The sequence below is a fragment of the Durio zibethinus genome, chromosome 6 (genome assembly GCF_047325235.1).
Source record: "Durio zibethinus cultivar Kanyao isolate XHJ-2024 chromosome 6, ASM4732523v1, whole genome shotgun sequence".
Classification (NCBI taxonomy): Eukaryota; Viridiplantae; Streptophyta; class Magnoliopsida; order Malvales; family Malvaceae; genus Durio; species Durio zibethinus.
Genome location: NC_143167.1, coordinates 4,714,124 through 4,734,130, shown reverse-complemented (window position 1 = coordinate 4,734,130; position 20,007 = coordinate 4,714,124). Strand labels below are relative to the sequence as shown.

Sequence of the window (20,007 nt, the reverse complement as noted above, 5' to 3'; positions counted from 1 at the left end):
ACTTTCTTTTGGCTACTCTTTAACTTTGTTGGATGGTCCAATTGTTTTGCTTTTAACTTAAGATAATAATTAATGAGATGGGATAGAAATTTAGTTTTTTTGGTTATTTAAAGATGAATTTGGTAAATGGAGTCTACGCCTATATAGTAGTAAATAAATCCAAATGAATTCCACTTTGAAGAAGAATTGTGTCTCCTTGTCATGTGATGCACATGCTTGCTTATTATAATAATTAGTATATATGAATAATATATAAGAACAAAGTTTGAAAGCATGAGATGAGATTGAAAAGCTAGTCCCAAACATTGAAAACTAGTTGGATGGTGTAACGTCCAAAGATAAAAAGATATATAGTTAGGTGTTAGTGAAGAAAATGAGTTGTCTTTAATTACCAAATATGTAGGAAAAAGTGCATCTTAAAGATGACACCAGGCATTTTGATTAATAGCTGTCAAAAACTATATATTTTAAAGTGTTTCCATTCATTCATTACTCCATCCATTGAATTCGATTTGCACAGCAAACTGTATATTGTTTGAAAACAACAAATATAGTATAATATAGTAGAGTATAGGAATATATATATTTTTAAGCATAATAATAATAATTGCCAATGAAGATTGTAGAAGTGATAAAAAAACGAATGTTGAGAGTGTATTAACATTCAAATTTGAATCTGTTCATGATTTTTTATTGATAAAACGATATATAAATTTAAAAATTTTATAGGTGAAAGTTGAATAAATTTATAAATTTCAATTAAATTGACAGTTTACCTAACTTTAAAAGTGAAATAATTTTTTTTCTCTTAAATTTTAATTCACAAAAGAAAATCCAACAATAGAAAAAAATTAAATCCAACAATAGATTTAGTAATGACTATATGAAATGTTTTGTACACTATACAACATGCCTTATTTGTTGTTGTAATGAAAAAAATGTGTTTGGAATTGAAAAACAGCGGGGAAAGAAGGACAAGTCAATTTTGGAACAATAATTATTGAATAACATTTATACGGGCCAGTCCTGATTTATCATTTTGACAGATCACAAGAAAAGAAAAGCAGTGACTTGTCGTAAAAGTAAAATCAAACAGTAAAAATCCAGTCCACTGCTTTCTCTTTTATCTATAATCTACGTACCCCTCCAACGTGAAAACACTCAAACGTCAAAAGGTAACACCAAAGCACTCAAAAGTCAAAGGGTAACACATCAGCAAATTAAATTAACATCACTTAGGGGTTACGTTTTCATTTAGTAAAATTAATTTAAAATTGGTTATTTAAAGTGAAGTAATTGCGACCCCAAATTTATCCGCCGATTAACGGGGCCCACTCAATTCTCCTCTCCTTTCTCTTCCCTCTTCCTCCCTCCTCCTCTTTTGTCATTTTCTATTTCTCCTATTTTCTTTTTCAGAAAGAAAAAAAAAAAACACTCATTCCCCGTAACACCGACGGATTTATATGCAACCGTCTGTGTTTCGCAGATTTCCTTATTTATCGGACTATCCGACTTTGAGGTTTCTCTGTCTCTCTCTCTCTCTCTCATCTTTTCTTTAAAGCATCAGATCTAGGGTTCTTCGATGCTCTGTTTCTATGTTCATTTTAATTTTATCTCATTTCCTTGTTTGGCGCCTCCTCGTTCTCATTCTTGCAGTTGAAGCCGCTTCTTCGACAATTCATTTTGAACACTTTTCGGCAATTTTAACCACCAATATAGGGCGAGGATTCAGTTTTTATACCTATACTCTACGTATATGTGATCGGGAAGCCTAGGGGATTACGTAGATTTGGATCACGATTGACAAACAAAATTCAAAAGGAAAAATGAGTGAGAACAACAAGTTCCAGCTGGGGACAATAGGTGCTCTCAGTTTATCGGTCGTCTCCTCCGTCTCCATTGTTATATGCAACAAGGCTCTTATCAGCAGTCTCGGTTTCACCTTTGGTCAGTTTGAATACACCTCACTTAATTCTCCCATAGCTTTCCATTCGTGTTTGCTGGATTCTTTTTTTTTATGTGGGTTCCCTGTTTTTTACCATATCTTATTACTTTTGATCCGTCACCAGAATTGGGCACTTCCATATTCCGGCATTTTTTCCTCTGTAATTTTGGATTTAGGGTACCTTTAAATATAACTTTTGTCTTCAGTTTCTTTCATTGTTGATTTGTTTATATCATCAAGTATGCGATCCGGTCACTATAATTATAGATGGCTTTCGTTTTCAACCACAATGAATTGTCATGACACGAAAACATGTGGTAGTCCCAAATTACAAGTTGAATAGACTGTCAATTGCTGTCCTGTGTGCTACTGCGGACATTATGAATTGATCTGGTTCTATACATCCACACATTAGAATGTATGCTCTGGGAATATCAATCCCTTGAAAAGAAATTAGGAGATTGTAAGTGATTAGAATCAGAACCTGTATGAGTATGAAAATGATTAAAGAGGGATAACTATCAATTATTATTTGTAAGCATCATCTAAGTGCGAAAATTGATCTGGTTGGTATTCATACGAGTTCCTGACTAAGTGATCAAATGAAGTCACAATTCATTAAGAGAGACAAGGTTGTTTCCGACCCATGCCTCATTTGTTGCAAGTGATTTATGGCAGATATATACTATAATGTGTGAAGTCAGCTGATTTTTTATTTCAAATACGTTAACATTGTGTGCTCAAAAGAATAGTTTAGTTTATAACCAAGAGTTTATAAGGTTTTATCTGGCAGGCTTAACCTTGTTAATTGTTATAATCTCATTGTATATTTATTTTTCTTTTAGATTTTAGCTTGTCGTCAGTAATAGACTCTTCAGAGTGTCTGTTCTTTCTATATTGCTTCCAATTATTGTAAATCATTTTTAGCTACAATAAGGTGAATTATGTTCTCAATTCCTTCGTTGTCATAAGAAGAAAAACTTTTCTGGACTTGTGTCTTTGCATTAGTTCTTGATGCTAATTATCATGATGTGGTGTGTTATTTTTGACAAAAGATAATGGAAAGTTCTTTAGATCTCATAAATCCTACCACGCACTCATTAATTAAAGACCATGGAAGATGTAAGCTAATAGTTTATTGTGATTGCATGTTGTTAATTGAAAAAGCATCATCTGAATTTCTGATCTTTGCCTGCCTGCAAGTACTTGATTATTTATGCTAATTTTTGGTCTGGGTTCTACAGCCACAACTTTGACAAGCTGGCATCTCCTGGTCACATTTTGTTCTCTTCATGTGGCCTTATGGATGAAATTGTTTGAGCACAAGCCCTTTGATGCCAGAGCTGTCATGGGATTTGGTATATTAAATGGGATATCCATTGGGCTTTTGAATCTTAGTTTGGGTTTCAATTCTGTTGGTTTCTACCAGGTAACGTTGTATTTTCAGTTCGTTATTCTCTTGATTCTTATGTAAGTCATGTCCAAGTTTGGCTTGATTCCAACATAATTTACACAGAATGATACTTTGTGCTGACAGCTTCTAGGGATATGTAATCTGTTAGTGCTATGTATATCCAGTTCAAAGTTTATCCCTTCTTCGTATTTTTACAAGCATATTAGGAGCATCGGTTTCTGACAATTTGTGTCCTTTTTTTTATTTTAGATGACAAAACTGGCAATTATCCCCTGTACCGTTCTTTTGGAGACCCTTTTCTTCAGGAAGAAATTCAGGTCAGTTATGAGCATGCTTGTTTCTTTGCATGACTGACATTCTTTCATGATCTTGTAATTTGGCCTCTTACAACCGTGCTTTTTGGAGATAAAACTTAGGAATAGGTTTTTTAGAGGGCTAGGCATTGCATTCATCAGCTTAGGGGCCATTTTCTGTTGCTAACATGTTGACGAGCAAGGATTGAAAGCCTTAATTGTGACTGTTTCATGCTAAACACTAAAAAGTAGGAAAAAATTGCAATTCCTCCTCTTACTATCAGAGGATGACAAGGAACTTGTGTGCTTATAAACACTTGAAGTTTCTAGTTTGGGTTACATTATTCATCTGCGACAATCCAAAATTTCTTGTATTTCTAAACTCCTCTTAATTGAAGAAATCTTTACTTGTTTTATACTGTAATTTGCTAGTGGTTTCAGGTTTTGTTTGCAGTCGTGCTATTGTTTTGGATTAGTATTTTATTGTTTATGGCTGTACTTTGATACATTTATATGCTATTGCAGTAGGAATATTCAACTTTCATTGGCCATTCTTCTTTTGGGTGTTGGAATTGCAACTGTAACTGATCTTCAGCTCAATCTCCTGGGTTCTATCCTTTCTTTGCTGGCAGTTGTTACTACGTGCGTAGCTCAAATTGTATCCTTAGCTGGAGTGATATTTGCTATTTCTTTTCATGTTTTATTTCTGTCATTTATGTCCATGTTTAGGAACAATAAATGAATTGTTAAATTTGTGCTGCATGAATAGGTTTTTCTTTCTCCAAGTGCAAAATTCTCCTAGTTGTTTAAGTTCTTAACTCAGTCCTCTTAGATGACTAATACCATTCAGAAGAAGTTCAAAGTATCTTCAACCCAACTTCTCTACCAGTCTTGCCCTTATCAGGCAATAACTTTGTTCATCATTGGCCCATTCCTGGATGGGCTTTTGACTAACCAGAATGTTTTTGCTTTCAAGTATACCCCTCAAGTGCTGGTAAGGAATCATTGCTGACAAATTCCAAACACCCCCCTCCAAAAGAAAAAGTACGAGAGAGAAAATATAGTAGTATTACAGTTTTCTTAGATTTCTTTGTTTCTAATTGTACCCATGTGCAATCGTTGTTGCAGTTCTTCATTGTGCTGTCCTGCCTGATATCTGTCTCTGTCAACTTTAGTACGTTTCTGGTAATTGGAAAGACATCCCCGGTCACCTATCAGGTCCTAGGACATCTCAAAACATGCCTTGTTTTGGCCTTCGGTTATGTTCTACTTCATGATCCATTTAGCTGGCGCAACATTTTGGGGATCTTGATTGCTGTAGTTGGAATGGTTGTTTATTCATATTATTGCACTGTTGAGAGCCAGCAGCAGAAGGCTAGTGAAGTATCACAATTGCCACAGGTAGTTCTTTGTGTACATGCGTGTGGTTTTAATGACCTTCGCCTACCAAAATGTTATATGTGATCCCTATTTTTCCTGATATCTTGGAATATTTGCTGACTATTCTCCTCTTTCTTGAATGAAGCAGGTTAAAGAAAGTGAATCTGATCCTCTAATTAGTGTGGATAACGGAAGTGGGATCTTGAGTGATGGTATTGTTGCAAAAGCTCCTGCATGGAATTCGAAGGACTTGCATGCATAAAATTTTCCAAATGTTGTATTCATTCTCCCTTGGATGAAAAATTAGTAATCAAATCTGTTCCAGCGACAACGATGTTGCTGGTAAGGGTGGCTTATCTGTTGCGTACCAACAGTTAGGATTTATTTGAACATGACAACTTCTATAGAATGTTAGTTTCAAGAGTCGAAGAAAATGCGTAATATAGCAGTTTTGGTTGTTAGTTGTGTATTAGCATTCAGGCGTGGGAATGGAATGCACACCAGAATTTGATTTGTTAAATGTATAATGATCCCAGACAACGACATTTTTCCTAGCAGTTATTTCTGTTTAGAAATATTCTATATTTTTGAAGAAATGAAGGCGTATTCTCATTGCCATTTGTATTAAAAAATGTTCCTTGGTTCCACCTGGCGAAGTGAAGGATGGTAAAACCTCTTGCCTCCGAAATTGCTATTTCCTGATGGCGGTCCTGTTCACCACCCTGCTTTCGAAGGAGTATCCAAATGTGTTTGCTAATTGTCCTTTTTATTTTATTTTATTTTGTTGAAGATATTAACCAAGAAGCGATCACCAATGAATAGGGAACCAGTTCAAATAAATTCATCCCAGAATGAGGGGCAAATAGACGTATATATGAATATGAAGTATGAGTAGAACTACTATTTGCATGCATTCGGTATTTCGGTGCTCTAGAAAAAGCAAAAAAAAAAAAAAGTGCATTGCATTGGGTCTCGGTGGTTATCGCGCCAATCGGTGCATCCTTATCTATCTTCTCGACTATGTATGTTTAGAAAGTTTTGAGTCCTGGAAATGAGACACTGTAGTCTATACGCTATTTATAGAGAGCAGAGACCGAAAAAACAAGAGCAAAGGCATATTCTGAGATTTTTACTGATGGCTCTATTAGTTGCGACTCAAAAAAGCCTGCAAGCACTAACCAGAAATATTGAAACGTCCGGAGGAGGAGTTTTCAAGTTAAACCAAACCATGTCCGCCAACGTCAGACGTTTACGCTCCCTGACCTGCCATATCACTATGATGAACTGGGGCCTGTCATCAGCGCAGAGATAATGGAGCTCCACCACCAAAAGCACCATCAAACTTGCATCACCAACTTCAACCGAGCTTTGTAGCAGCTTGATCATGCCATGTCCAAGGCCGACTCTCGTACTGTTGTCAAGCTTCAAAGTGCCATCAAATTCAACGGAGGAGGTACCTTTTCTGTTATATATCCCTTTCTATATAATTTTCAGGTCTTCTATAAGTGTAATTAATCCTGTAAGTCATTTCTGACTATATTTTTTGAAGGTCATATAAACCACTCGATTTTCTGGCAGAATCTTGCTTCTGTTACAGTGAGTCCAATTCCAGTTCATCGTTCATTCATTATACGTTTTTTTTTTTTTTTTTCTGAAGCAAAAAATAACGAACAAACTATGGCAGAAAGGAGGCGGTGAGCCTCCGGCAGGGCCGCTAGGTAAGGCTGTTCTCATGCAGTTTGGCTCTCTGGAACGGTTGATTGACGAAATCAATATGGAAGGTGCTGCTTTGCAAGGCTCTGGCTGGTGGTCAGTTTTAAATTCTTTATTTTTCCTTCTTCTTACTTCTTTTGAAATTTTATTTATCGAGTTAACCTTTGCCTTGGGGCCTTGACACAACTACGCCTACCTTGGATTTGTTACAGTAGCTTGCCCTTGATAAAGAAAGGATCTCAAGAGGCTTTCCATTGAAACCACCGCAAACCAGGTCCAATTGCTTCTCAATTCCACTAATTCTAAAACTTTCTCAAGTATTAATTTTGTACCTTCCATTTGTTTTGTTATAGCAACATATACAAGTGATTTGATTTGGAAATTGGAACTTGTTGCAGGATCCACTCATAAGCAAAGGATCGAACTTGGTTCTTTTGTTGGGGGTTGATGTTTGGGAGTATACATACTACTAACAGGTGCATCTTTCTATTCTTTCACATTTTCATCATCTGCATCTGCTTATGACTCCTGACTGCCAACAACCTGCGGTTGATCCATCATGCTAGGAAGTTTTTCTTGCCCTGTCAGATATAATTTTAGGGAATTTTCTTTTTAGCAAACTAAAGGCAAAATATTAATGCGAACAGCTGTAAGCTGCCAAAACTTATATCCCTCGGTAAATTGCTAAAATATTCTATTATTCTTTAATTTATTGATACTTAACCATTGAACTATTGTTCCTGATGCAGTATAAAAATCTGAAAGCTATCTGGCAAACATATGGAAGGTTATTAACTGGGAATATGCGAGTGAAATGTACAACAAAGCATGTTCTTGAGGTATGATACTTGGTTCTTTGAGCTAGTAAGTTTAAAGCTGCCGGATATATATGTTTTCTGTCCAGGTTTGTGTGTTAAAACTAAATAATTACATGGTTTTCAAGGCGTATCTGATTGTTAATAATGAAATAATCATACATTTATCTCTCAAATTTTAGAGAAATTAATGTCTCCACTTTGGAAAGGAAAATCCTAATAGAACCTGTTTTGCACTCAGAAATAGATTTACGAAGCTGCAATTACACATTGATTCTACTGTTGATTGGTTATGTTCTTTAACAATTGAATTATGCTGGTAATAAAGTACAAAAATGTGAAAGCTGAGTATCTGGACAACATATGGACGGTGAAGTGGGAGTATGCTAGTGGAAATGTACACAAGAGAAATACTTGCTTCCTTGAGTAAGTTTGAAGCTACTGGATGTAGATTGTACAGTTTAGTCTGTTAAGAATTATAAGCATCTGGTTTAGAAGAAGAATCCAACTCTCTCTTGACGATACATCTTGGTCATAAAATTCTGCGGACTTGTTCTAGATATATTTTCTCTTAAATAAAATTTTGTTTTCCTTTTACCTTGCCTCTCTCTTAAATATGTTTGTAATCAATGTGTTTGAGTGCATAACTGAGATGGAACAGGTGATTAATCTAATCCAATGTGTTGAGAGTTGAGACTATGAAATAGAGAGCTTTCTCTTGAAAAGGCTCTTATTGAAGCACTGGAGTTGGGTTAGTTATGTTCATGTTTTTTTTACTACAGCAATGGGAAGTTGTTGAATAATATATGGCAAGTACATTAATCACTTCTTCCGGACATGGAGCAATTGCCATGTCAGATTTTTGTTACCATGGGAAAATAGGCCCCGTCCTGTATGATGCTCCCCATCTTCTTGTAATCAATCGTAAACATGTTAGCTCCCATACCGCTGCACGTTGCTCCATTTCATGGAGCACCAAAACAGTGTTGATCCCATTTTCGATAGTTGCATGCAGAGATTTAATTGAATCACATAGAGTTGATATAATATATAGTAAAAAATTCAAATTTGAATTTAGCTTGAAATTTGATTTGAATCCAATTAAATTTAATTTTAAAGTGAGTTAAATTTAAAATAAAAATCAAATTATTCGAATTTATTTTATTAGGTTCATTTAATAAAAATGAATTCGATTTTTATGCTTGATTTCAAATCCAATTATATATTCAAATTTAAGTTCAAATTTATATATATAGATAAAATAATAATTTTTTAATTAAAATAATAAAAATATATTAAAATTTATAAATTTAATTAAACTCACAAATTATTCGAATCGAATATTAAGATATTTAAATTTGACTTATTCGATAAGTAATTTAACTTGACAATGATCAAATTAAATTTAAATTTTATTTAAATCAAAATTAAATAAGTTATGAATATTAATGTATTATTTATACATTTAGCAAAGGGCACAAGCTTCTCCATCGGAGGCATTTCCTGATTTCCTGTTAGTAGTGCTCAGGGTGGTGCATCCTATTTATCAATGGAACTTCATTTAATATGAGCTTTGAGTTTTGATTGATAAATGAAAATTTTAATTTTTTATTAAAAAAAATAAATGTGATTGCAATAGTTTTTCTATTTCATTTATTAGTATTTTGTTATATAATCATATAATTCGATATTGAAGGGGAAATTTGCAATGACTTCTTCGACTTTTTGTCAAAAAAAATCAATACTAGCAATCCCAAACACCCCACCCCCACATAGCAACTCGATTCGGGTAAAGTCCGAAAAGTAACCCTTAAATGAGACATAACAGATTATAAAAACAAGCACGAGTTTGATGGGGTCATCTTCATCCTCCTCCCGCCACAAAACCCTAGCGAGCCAGAAGGGGTGCCACACTCAAAGCCAAGAGTCACCGAGTCGAGCCCTATGGTTCTTACTTCAACTTTCAAGATGGTCAGCTACATCTGTTTCTCACTCTTTGTCTTTGTTTTTTATTTTTTAAAAATTTGTATATTTCTAGTATATTTTGCATTTTGAAATAGATTTATATATATGTGCGTGTGTGTGGTTTTTGACAGACTTTCAAACGAAGGAATGGAGGGAGAAACAAGCTCGCTGCTCTAACTGCGGCAAATGCTGCCCCAAGGTTTCTTTTTTATATATAAGTTTGCAAATACATTTCTCGACGGAAAACAAAGGGAAAAGCTGTTGTAGCTAATGTTTGAATCGTAGGCGTTTCTGCTTATAAACGATTGAAACTAACATTCTCTTGGTAGATGGTACTTCAACTGTCACCTCTCTTCACTCTTATGCTTGCTTACTATGCTTAGCAAGAGAAAAAGGTTTTGCTGCTTCCAACCAAAGAATAAAGATGGAGAGCTTCCAACCATACCGTTGGTTTCTTTCCTTGCTCAACAGATTGCCAAGGCAAATAAAAAATTCATTTTATTGATTATAGAACATCAAAACCAGAAAAAAAAAAAAAAAAGAAAAAAAAAAATGAACCTTCCTTGAGCAATCCTTCTGTTTTATGTTTTTTACTTCCTAAATTAAGAAAATGAACTGAAAGTGGTTACTTGATATTTCTTTTGCTTTTCTATGTCGCTTTGTTAAATATATGGTTTGTGATTGGTGTCCAATGACAAAGCTCTCAATAGGTTTTTGGTGAGGAATATCGTTGAGCAAGCTGCAGTTAGAGATGTTCAGCAAGCTTGCGTTTATGAAAGTAATAACTCATTTCTTTTCAAAAAAATTTCTTTCAATTTTGCATTTTCAATTCAATTTTGACTATGACAATTGTTACTCATGATTAACTGAGGATTTATTTTGCTTTGCTATCTCAAGCTTACACTCTTCCCAAGGTTAATGCAAAGATGCGGTACTGTGTTTCATGTGCAATCCACTCTCATAGTCCGATTTCGCACTGATAGGAGGATTCGTGATCCACCTCAACGCTTTAGACGTTGGGTATTTTTCTTTACCTGCCCCTTGAATTTTGCTGTTTGATTAAACCTTTTAGCTTTCCGGTATATGTTTGCATTTATTACTGTGAGTTTTAAGGAAACTAAAGCAATTAGCAAAATTAAGCAAGGATTCTTGTTGCTTTAATATTTACTGTTTCATATGGACCATGAGATAAGCAATATTTCTTGACCCTCCTCATCAAGCTGTGTAAAACATAGTTTCAATTGAAATGCATGCTCAGTTTTTGAGTAATGATTTTTTCTACTAAATTCTTGTGGTATTCATTCTCTTGCCTTGATTGGTTCACAATTTTATTTCCATTTGGTATGGAATCTCTGTTACTTAATTCTTCTCATGTGTCTGGGGAGGATCTGCCAAAACCTGGTGTTCCTGGTCAAGCTACACATCCTGCAGGGGCACGGGCCAGTGCTCGTACTTGAAGTGTAGAGGCTTCAAACTGGGGGTAGTTCATATCCTCCATTTTGTTGTTCATTAAATATTCTCTAAACTTTATATGCTCTCAAGTCTCAACTATATTATTATGTTGATTAGTCTACTATGTCATGTGTCAACAAACTAGAAGCGGTGATAGCATAGTCTGAAAACCAGATAAACCTCATTGAGTTAATGCAGTAAATCTATTACTTTCTAGTGTGCATATCTATGGATTTTGTATTATGTTTAAATATCATATTTTAATTTGCTGTTGCCAATTTAGCCTATGTTAAGTCCATATTACATTGTTCTGAATGATTATTAACTGAATTGGTATCCCTTACTGCAAGTAGTACTAAAACTAGGCTACTACCTCAACATTCTCTTCATGTAATTTTCATTTTAATTGGACATCACAAGTTCCAATAAAATTTTGATGTTGGAGGTAAAGAAGATATGGAATTATTAGTGGCAAAATGAATATGGGAAGAATAGGGAAAAGTACTCAAAGCTAAATGATTTTGTACTAATCTCTTATGACTTAGGAGAATTTTAATTAACTGGAAATAACACAATGTCAACAAGTGCCTAGCAGTCCACACCATCAAATCATAAATGACGATAATTATCAGGCTCCCTCCTTCAAGTCACAAGCGGTGAAAGCATGAAAGGAAAAGTGCCTAAACTATAAATATACTAATGTGTGCCAAATTGATTCGATTCTAACTTGATATTTTAAGTTCAGATTTGGTTTGAAATATTTTTATTTTAAAATATATTTTGAATATTAAAAATATTACTTTTTTTCAGGTCTGACCCGGGTTTTGAAAAAACTTTTTAAAATTAACAAATTTGATATGACCCCATTCATAAACGGGATTACGTGTGAGTGTCTAGTAGTAGTAGTAGAATCGTACTAGCTGAGAGTAGGCAAGTCGTTATCATTATCGTATGTATAGGCCATAAGGCCATTGCAATTGTGTTGTAGCCGGAACAATGCCAAAACATCAGCCCAGGATAGTGGGTCTCGTTTTCTCTGCAATAGTAGAGTGAGAGTAACACATTTGGGCAGTTTATTTTAGTACGACTTAAGGAGTAATAAAAAAACAAAATTGTCCTGTCTACTGTCTCGGTGGCTTTGCGTGGCGTTGGGCCGCGCCAGGCCAGGCTACGTGTTTGTGAGCTGTGAGACCGAGAGAGAGAGAGAGAGAGAGAGAGAGAGAGAGAGAAACGCGAACGATAACGGAAGAGAAGACGCAGAGAAAGAGAGAAGTAGGGTTTTGTTATTTGTTTTTTGTTCGTAAAGAAATATTATATACTAACCTATCCATTTCATCTTCTTTTTTATTTTCTTTCTTTCTTTGTTTTGTCTCTTTGAAAACCAAAACAGAAAAGAAAACCCATTTCTTTCTTTGCGGTTTCCGCTTTCATCATCAAAGGCTAACAATTTATTGTAGTACTAACAAAACAAAATTCCCCCTTCATCATGTGACCCTCTCTCCACTCCTCTCCTGGCAGTCGTCACTCATCACTCAACACAACACACCAAAAAAATATATATATCGTTTGATGTAATTCCAGTGTGCCTAAACGGTTCTTTTATTCACTGCCGCTGTCTTTGACTCTTTTCTTGTTGATCCAACACTTTGGTGAATCAACAAACAATGGGTGATCTTCGAGTTTGTTATGCCAACTCCAACGCCAACGCCAACGCCAACGCAGATGCTGACGTTTCAAGGGAGGATCCTGATCGCCTGTGCTTTAGGCCTCCGTTTTCCCTGTCGTTGTCGAATCCTGATCAGTCCTGTTCAATTGCGAGACAGAGTTGGGAGAAGGCAGAGGAAACCACGCGCCGTATACTTTGGAGTGTGCAACCAACTTTGGACGCAGAGAGAAAGCGGAAAGAGGTTATAGACTACATTCAACGACTCATTCAAGATGGTCTTGGCTACCAGGTTTTTTCTTCACCTTCCCCAGTTTAATCTCTTGTTTTCCTTTACTTTTGTTTTACCCAAAATTCTTCTGTTTTTTCTTTTCTTCTCTTTTCCTTTTTATTTTTGGGGACATTATTTATATTTCTTGCTTCTAAGTAACGCAAGATGGTTGTGCTCTATATTTGTTCGTTTTGTTGAGGTTTCATGTAATGCAGGTTTCTCACTGTCATTTTAAAGTTTTCACGTGCTATCATTCTAGTTTTATATATAGTACTGTTTAATTCTCTAAAGTTATGGTTTCATGTTATAAGTGCTATAGTAGTGTTTAATTCTCTAAAGTTCCGGTCATCAGGTTCAAATCCTGATAGCCTTTAATATTATAAGTGCTATATGGTACCCAAACAATACTTCCTCCTTTGCTAGGGAATCAATGCCTTCTTTCTATTTATTATATCAACCTAATATTGATTATTCATTCTACTTGTTTGTTGTAGTATTTGATTTTTCTGTTTTCAATACATTTCCAAAAGATGCTTATAAGTAAAACAAATGGGCCATACTTATTTGGGTATTCAACATATTAATATGCTTAAATACTTGCGTTTGTTGCGTTCTAAATTTTCATTTTTGCAGGTTTTCCCATATGGCTCAGTTCCGCTCAAGACATACTTGCCCGATGGAGATATCGACTTAACCACGCTCAGTAGTCCACATATCGAGGATACATTGGTTTCTGATGTTAATGCTATTCTCAGGGCTGAAGAGCATAATCAAAAAGCTCCGTGCAAAGTAAAGGATGTCCATTGCATTGATGCTGAGGTTTATACCTCCTTCTAGCCTTAATTTTGCAAGTCTAATCTGATTCAGTTAACTTCTTTGGTCTTCAGCTTAGGAATAAATTAACGTCTGTATTACCCTTATGCGGAGTCCATATGATATGTGCACTCACTTGTTATTTTCCCCACTGCTTTCTATGAGTTCATTATAGGTTTTTTTTTTTCTCTGCTGGAAGTGCCATGAAGCTGGGAAATACATAGACAGCAATATGAACATCATCCTTGCTTTTTCTTCCAGGAACGGCTAGGCAATTCCTTTATGGTGGAGTCAGTAGTCATTTGTGCAGACTGAATAGAGTTCAGGGACTAGAAACTGAATAATATAATTGTTGAAGGGAGAGTTCTCTTTTTAGGAGAAAGAGGGGGTTTTCAGTTGATGCCTAATTTTTTTCTGTTACTAAGTTTATATGAAAGTTGATAATTGTATGTGTGTGTGTGTGCGCGTGTTTGCTTAAAGCTGCATTTTTATCTCAGTAGATAAATTTTTGCTATAGCTTTTGATAATGGTCATATATTTTTAGTTTTAGCTTTTTTTTCATTTTTTATTTTCATATGGAAACTAAAGCTTCTTCATGAATGTCATTCTGCTTTTGTTTCTTCCAATTCTTTATTTATTTAAATTAAGTTTGAGTGGCTAAATTTCTTTTCATCAAAGTCTATTGAATTTAATCTGCGCTTTAAATTTAAATAAGTTCTTTTATCAGGCAGTTTTTTCTTTTTTTTTCTACAGACAGCATTTCAATTGGACAGATAGTTTTCAGATTTTGTGTCTAGGCAAAATTCCTTTTTAATGCAATTTTCTTCTCAACAATTTTGAAGTAATTGTTGCTTTACATACTGCTGAAGTAAGCATTAAAAAGAGCAATGTTCAACTGCAAGATTTTAATTGGAGTGCAAGATACTCCTGGTGTATATTCTCTAAGTTGTGAAGCAGGATGGTAGCTGCATGCTTTTTCTTCACCTTCCCTATGAAAGCAAATATCTTCATAAGTTTTCTTTGGATTGCTGGTTTCAGGTTAAGCTCGTGAAGTGCCTTGTGCAAAATATTGTTGTAGATATTTCTTTCAATCAGTTGGGAGGACTTTGTGCACTATGTTTTCTTGAACAGGTTTGGCATACTGGTTTTACATGTTAATAGCAGTTACGGTTTTTTAGTCATTTTAGATTCCTTAGAGAAGCTATTTTATGTTCCCTCCCCCACTATGTCTGAGGGCCATTTCATTGTATGTGCAGCTGTTATTGGTTCCTAGAAATGAGTATTATAGAAACTATTCTTGCTGACAATTTCATTACATTTGAATGACTCCTTGATATAGAATGGATTTGGAAAAGTCTATCTAACCAAGATATTGATGACTTCTTGTTAAGTTTGATTGTGAAATTTAAGTTGCAGAATTTGTTGCTTGAAACATTATAAGAAATTAAGAATAAAATGGCTGGTTTGTTTATGGAGGATGTATATCTCATATTACTTATTTGCAGGTTGATCGACTTGTTGATAAAGATCATCTCTTTAAGCGTAGCGTTATCCTCATAAAAGCTTGGTGCTATTATGAAAGTCGTATTCTTGGTGCTCATCATGGCTTGATTTCTACATATGCTTTAGAAACACTGGTCCTATATATATTTCATCTATTTCACTCTTCTTTAAATGGCCCTATAGCAGTAAGTACGTATAGGAATCAATATTTATTAGTGTATGCAACATATAATTAATTTAAACTGTTAAATATTATTGCTTCTTTTACAGGTTCTCTACAGATTTTTGGATTACTTCAGCAAATTTGATTGCGAGAATTATTGTGTCAGCTTAAATGGACCAGTTTGTAAATCTTCCCTGCCTGATATAGTGGGCAAGAAACGCTCCTCTGTCTTTATGAGGTGGGCAGCTTGTTAGCTGCTCGACTGATTCGTTTCCCTGCCTCTCTTTGCAGCCGAGGTTCCCAAAAATGTGGGGAATGATCCACTTTTGAGTGAAGAATTTCTGAGTAAGTGCATGAGCATGTTTTCTGTTCCATCAAGGGGGATTGAGACGAACTCGCAGTTGTTTCCACTGAAGCATCTTAATATAATTGATCCACTAAAAGGAAACAACAATCTTGGGCGAAGTGTTAACCGAGGTATGAGGCTGTTTCTTTGTTATGAAATAGGGTCCTATTAATGCCTTAAAAATTCTAGTTAGGCATATACTTTTGTTTCTGTTCCTCACGCCAACATTTTTCTATAATGGTATCACCAATTTTTCGGCCATCCCTGCTTCTCTAGCCATCGTTTGAACTATATAGAAGTATGGAAGTGTTTCGTTTTCCATTCATTGCCTCTTTTCTGTCAATTTACAATAATGTGGTAGTAATGCAGATATAACATTATTGTATTGCTGGTTCATCATTAGTTCCGTCACTGTCATGACCACGTTATCCATTGTTGTCGTTGTTTTACCATTTGACCATAATCTTGCACACAATAATGTGACCTTCATTTCTGGTACTGCCAGGCATATCTCTATAATTTTTCCTTTTTTTTTTTTTTGTGTAACTGCATCTGCTTGTTACAAAGGTGGGGAGGTGGAACACTTGCTTCTCCCCTTCCCAGAACATACACTGAAAAGGAAAATAAAAAAAGCTTTTCAGAGTAGCATAATTGAATGGCAAGTTTGGTTTCCCTTTTATAGTACTCTTGTGATAAGAATCTAAGGTTTGCTACAGGTAACTACTATCGGATTCGTAGTGCTTTCACATACGGAGCTCGCAAGCTTGGACAAATCCTCATTTTACCAAGAGAAAGAATAGTAGATGAGCTTGTTAAGTTCTTTGCAAACACTTTGGACAGGCATGGTAGCAATCTTATGACTGATGTGCAAAATATTCCTACGACTTCCGATGCTAGAAGTTCTGACCATGTAATACCACCAGCATGTGCTTATATGTTCTCAAGGAACTATTTGTTAGAAAAACTAGTGAATTTTGGCCCCACTAACAATAAGATATCAGGATCTATAGCTGCTTCTGGATCTAGATACAAGCTGGGATGCCAATTCAATATTTTATCCTCACAGATAGAGCCAGAAAGAAAAACCAATGCCAACAGAAATGCTGTTTCAGGATATTGTCACCCTGGGGATGCTAAGGAGTTTGAAGTGTCTGAATTACTGGCTATGAAAAGTAAAAATGATTCATCTGATTATTTTCCTCCGAGTAGCAACCTTGGTGCTTCACTCTCTGTGAAACCTTGCATAAACAAACAAAATGGAAGGCTTGAAAATGGTAACTCTTCTGAAAGTATGCTGACAGATTCTATTGTTGTTGATGGTATGAGTTTTGGTCTAAAGCCTTACTCCAAGAACATTTTAGCTGCCAGCAATGTAGTTTGTGAAAGAGAGTTAGCTGGCATTTTTGGGGATTCTGAATCTTTAAAATCATTGTTGGACCTTAGTGGGGATTATGATGGCCATTTTTGGAGTGTGTTTTATGGTCAATGTTGCCATTTATTTTCTGTATCTACTCCTATACTGCCTAGTCCTACTATGTCCCCCCATATACAAAAAGAAAATCATAGGGAAACTGTCGAACAGTCCTTACCCTTAAAACAGGATCTTTATTCTCAAAGGGACTCAAATGGTATTTCTGGACCAGAATTTTGCTTTTCCAAGCCTCCTGGTGCCGTCTGCCCTGCTTTTGATTCAGAGGATAAGTAGAAACTAGGAACGGGAACATATATTTTGAACATTGTATGTTTATTTGAGAACTGTATTCTTGCACCTCTGTTAAATTCACATTTTCCGGCTATATCCGACTCCTGATGCTTAAAATTTTGCAGAATTATCGTTCTAATCCAGAGAGGCCCCCATCCGGGAGAGGAAACCTCCAGGCTCCAAAAGCCCAGAGTCAGCTTCTGAGATGCACTAATAATAATTGCTCTGCGACTGTTCAACAAGAGATGACTTTGTCTCAAGAAGGTAGCCATGAACTCTCACCAGAGGAATACCCAGCTCTGGGCCCTGCGAAATTTGGATCATCCATTACTCATCGACCTTACCAATCCTTTTGGGGTTTATCTACCGCCAATGGTTTAAGTTACCCACCTGAGAGATTTGAATCCGGGTCTTGTAACCTTGAGTTACAGAGCAGACACATGTCAGAAGACAATGTTTTGCCAGAGTCTAACACTCCTTGCACTTCTGGTTCCACACCAAGTGCTATGGTAACTGCAGCAGAGAGCGCTAGGCCAGTTCTTGAAAGAAATGTAGAAAGGTAACAGAATTCTCTAGTATTATAAAATTTTGCTATACCATAGAGTATACGTTACAATCTGGTGATGATTTAGGTTCGTTTTTCTTTCCCAATTTCGTCATCCTCATACTTTTTGAAGGTTGTCCTCTAATTTTTGTGGTATGGGTTTCTAGTGATGCAGGGCAGTTATACCATCTGGAAAATGAACAAGATTTTCCACCTCTGTCCGTCTGAAGGACGGTCAAAACAGAAAATCGGAAGAATAGAAGACAGTAAGCATTTAACAGTAGATGCTAACAACATATCGAAGCCTTTAGTAAGACCTCTTCTCCCCATTCTTTGTTTTCCTTGTTGCATCGGTTGTTTTGAAGTTTTTATTTTAGTATGACATTCAAAACTGTATCTTGTGTCTTGTACATTCTTTTCGTTTGCTTTCCTTCTTTTCGGCTTCCATTAGTGGGTAAATGTTCACTTGGATTTGGTTCGGCATTGGCATAGGTAGGAAAAGTCCAAGCTGAAAATTTTGCAAACTCTGCTGCTATATTGGCTATATAATTTTGCAAAATGCTATAGAGATTCAATTGATTTGAGAGTCCTTAAACATATAAAATTTGTGAAAATACAACCATTGTTCAATGCCATTATGCATCTTTGCATACACCCAATAGCTTTTAGCTACCACTGTTATTGAAGGTAAAAAAGTGAAGCTGATGTATGCTTAGTAACAGTGATGAAAGAAATGGAATGTTGTCTGATGTTTAAGTAGTCTATAACCTAGAAGCATTGCATAGCCAAAGCCAACCATGAACATCATTTTGGATTTGGGTGCGAAAAGTTTTTTATTAAAAGCACATAATAAATTATCAGTGAGAACGTAAGGGAAAGGGATACCAGATGCGACAAAGGCAATGGAAATAGGACTTCCCTCAAGACGTTCAGACGAGAAGCACCAGTGGTGTAGTTGTAGAATACAGACCTGGGTTGGATTTCCGGCTGGTGCACGTTGGAGCTGTGACGAATCATGAGCCTCGTGTCATAGTGGGTCTATCACTAACGTTTGACTCTTCGGACGCTCATTTATTATTTTTATTTTTTATGTACTAAACTCCCTTGTTTAAAAAAAATTATTTTTTCCTTATGCTTTTTTGTTGCTCTCAATAGTTTAAAAATAAATAAAGAAAATGGTTAAAATTTATTTTAGTGTTTGGAGGCATGCAATGCAGGGGGTTGTAGATTATATATATATATTAGAAATATACTTGACGCGGGTGAATTTTTTTTTTTATTTTGTCATCTATATTTATCATTTTTTTAAAGAAAAGTTACCTAATTTATCATTTTTTTTGAAAAAATTATCTAATTAAAAAATTTTTAGGAAACAAATGAGAATGATATGCGAATACCTTAATTAATTTTTATAGGGACATTATATAGACATTCCAATTGAGTGCGAATTCATTGGATATAAATTATTTCGACATTTCTATCTATCAATTTTTTTGTTACAAAATTTATCTAATTAAAAAAATTAAAAAGGAAAAAGGTAAATTTAGGTGCCACATGTAGACATCCAACTTTGTTTGGAAAAATTTCAAGATCGAAAATGGGCTTTAATCATAAAATTGGGCTTGATTGGGAACTTTTGGGCCCAATAAAAAAATTTTTAATTTTAATTTGATTTATTTATTTATTTTAATCTTGTTTTAAAAAAAGGTCAAAAGTAAAAAAAAAAAAAAAGAAAAATAAGAAAACGAGAGATTTTGGCTTGATTCATGCAAATCTTGTAAAAGGAGAAATTCAAAATCAAATCACATATTACAAAATCGTAATTAGATCATAATCAATTTGATTTATTTTTCAAATTTAAAGGGATTCAATTCCTATGAATAAACAGAAACCACACACAAACGAGGAAGAAAAAAAATAAAATTTCAAGGATTTTAGTTTTTTGGTTTTTTAATTCCGGGGAGGAATCATTCAAGCAAATTTAGGGATTTTTTTTTTTTGGTTCTATAATTTTATTTCATTCTA

General features: G+C 35.1%; 2 protein-coding genes and 1 pseudogene across 5 annotated transcripts; all 3 read left to right on the top strand.

Annotated features, from left to right (window-relative positions):
- The first annotated feature begins 1,303 nt into the window (after positions 1–1,303).
- On the top strand, positions 1,304–5,628 carry LOC111284866 (UDP-xylose transporter 3). The gene is made up of 8 exons (XM_022873926.2): positions 1,304–1,519; positions 1,657–1,947; positions 3,190–3,374; positions 3,609–3,676; positions 4,178–4,310; positions 4,485–4,646; positions 4,781–5,053; positions 5,181–5,628. The coding sequence occupies exons 2-8, from the start codon at positions 1,827–1,829 to the stop codon at positions 5,292–5,294; spliced, it is 1,056 nt and encodes a 351-aa protein (XP_022729661.2). The 5' UTR covers positions 1,304–1,519; positions 1,657–1,826; the 3' UTR covers positions 5,295–5,628.
- Positions 5,629–5,775: 147 nt separating this feature from the next.
- On the top strand, positions 5,776–8,562 carry LOC111284252 (superoxide dismutase [Mn], mitochondrial-like; annotated as a pseudogene). Its single transcript, XR_016342731.1, has 5 exons — positions 5,776–6,485; positions 6,582–6,628; positions 6,717–6,841; positions 6,958–7,019; positions 7,144–8,562. The product of XR_016342731.1 is annotated as a superoxide dismutase [Mn], mitochondrial-like (transcript).
- Positions 8,563–11,901: 3,339 nt separating this feature from the next.
- On the top strand, positions 11,902–19,171 carry LOC111285152 (uncharacterized). Of its 3 annotated transcripts, none has more exons than XM_022874437.2 (9): positions 11,902–12,932; positions 13,545–13,730; positions 14,763–14,855; positions 15,230–15,412; positions 15,498–15,600; positions 15,682–15,867; positions 16,453–17,474; positions 17,564–17,997; positions 18,150–19,171. In XM_022874437.2, the coding sequence occupies exons 1-7, from the start codon at positions 12,642–12,644 to the stop codon at positions 17,439–17,441; spliced, it is 2,031 nt and encodes a 676-aa protein (XP_022730172.2). In that variant the 5' UTR covers positions 11,902–12,641; the 3' UTR covers positions 17,442–17,474; positions 17,564–17,997; positions 18,150–19,171. The 3 variants fall into 3 exon arrangements, with proteins under 3 accessions (XP_022730172.2, XP_089618054.1, XP_089618053.1); XM_089761928.1 differs by lacking the exon at positions 15,230–15,412 and having other exon boundaries at positions 11,905–12,932; positions 18,150–18,292; positions 18,844–19,171; XM_089761927.1 differs by lacking the exon at positions 15,230–15,412 and having other exon boundaries at positions 11,905–12,932.
- Positions 19,172–20,007: the final 836 nt, after the last annotated feature.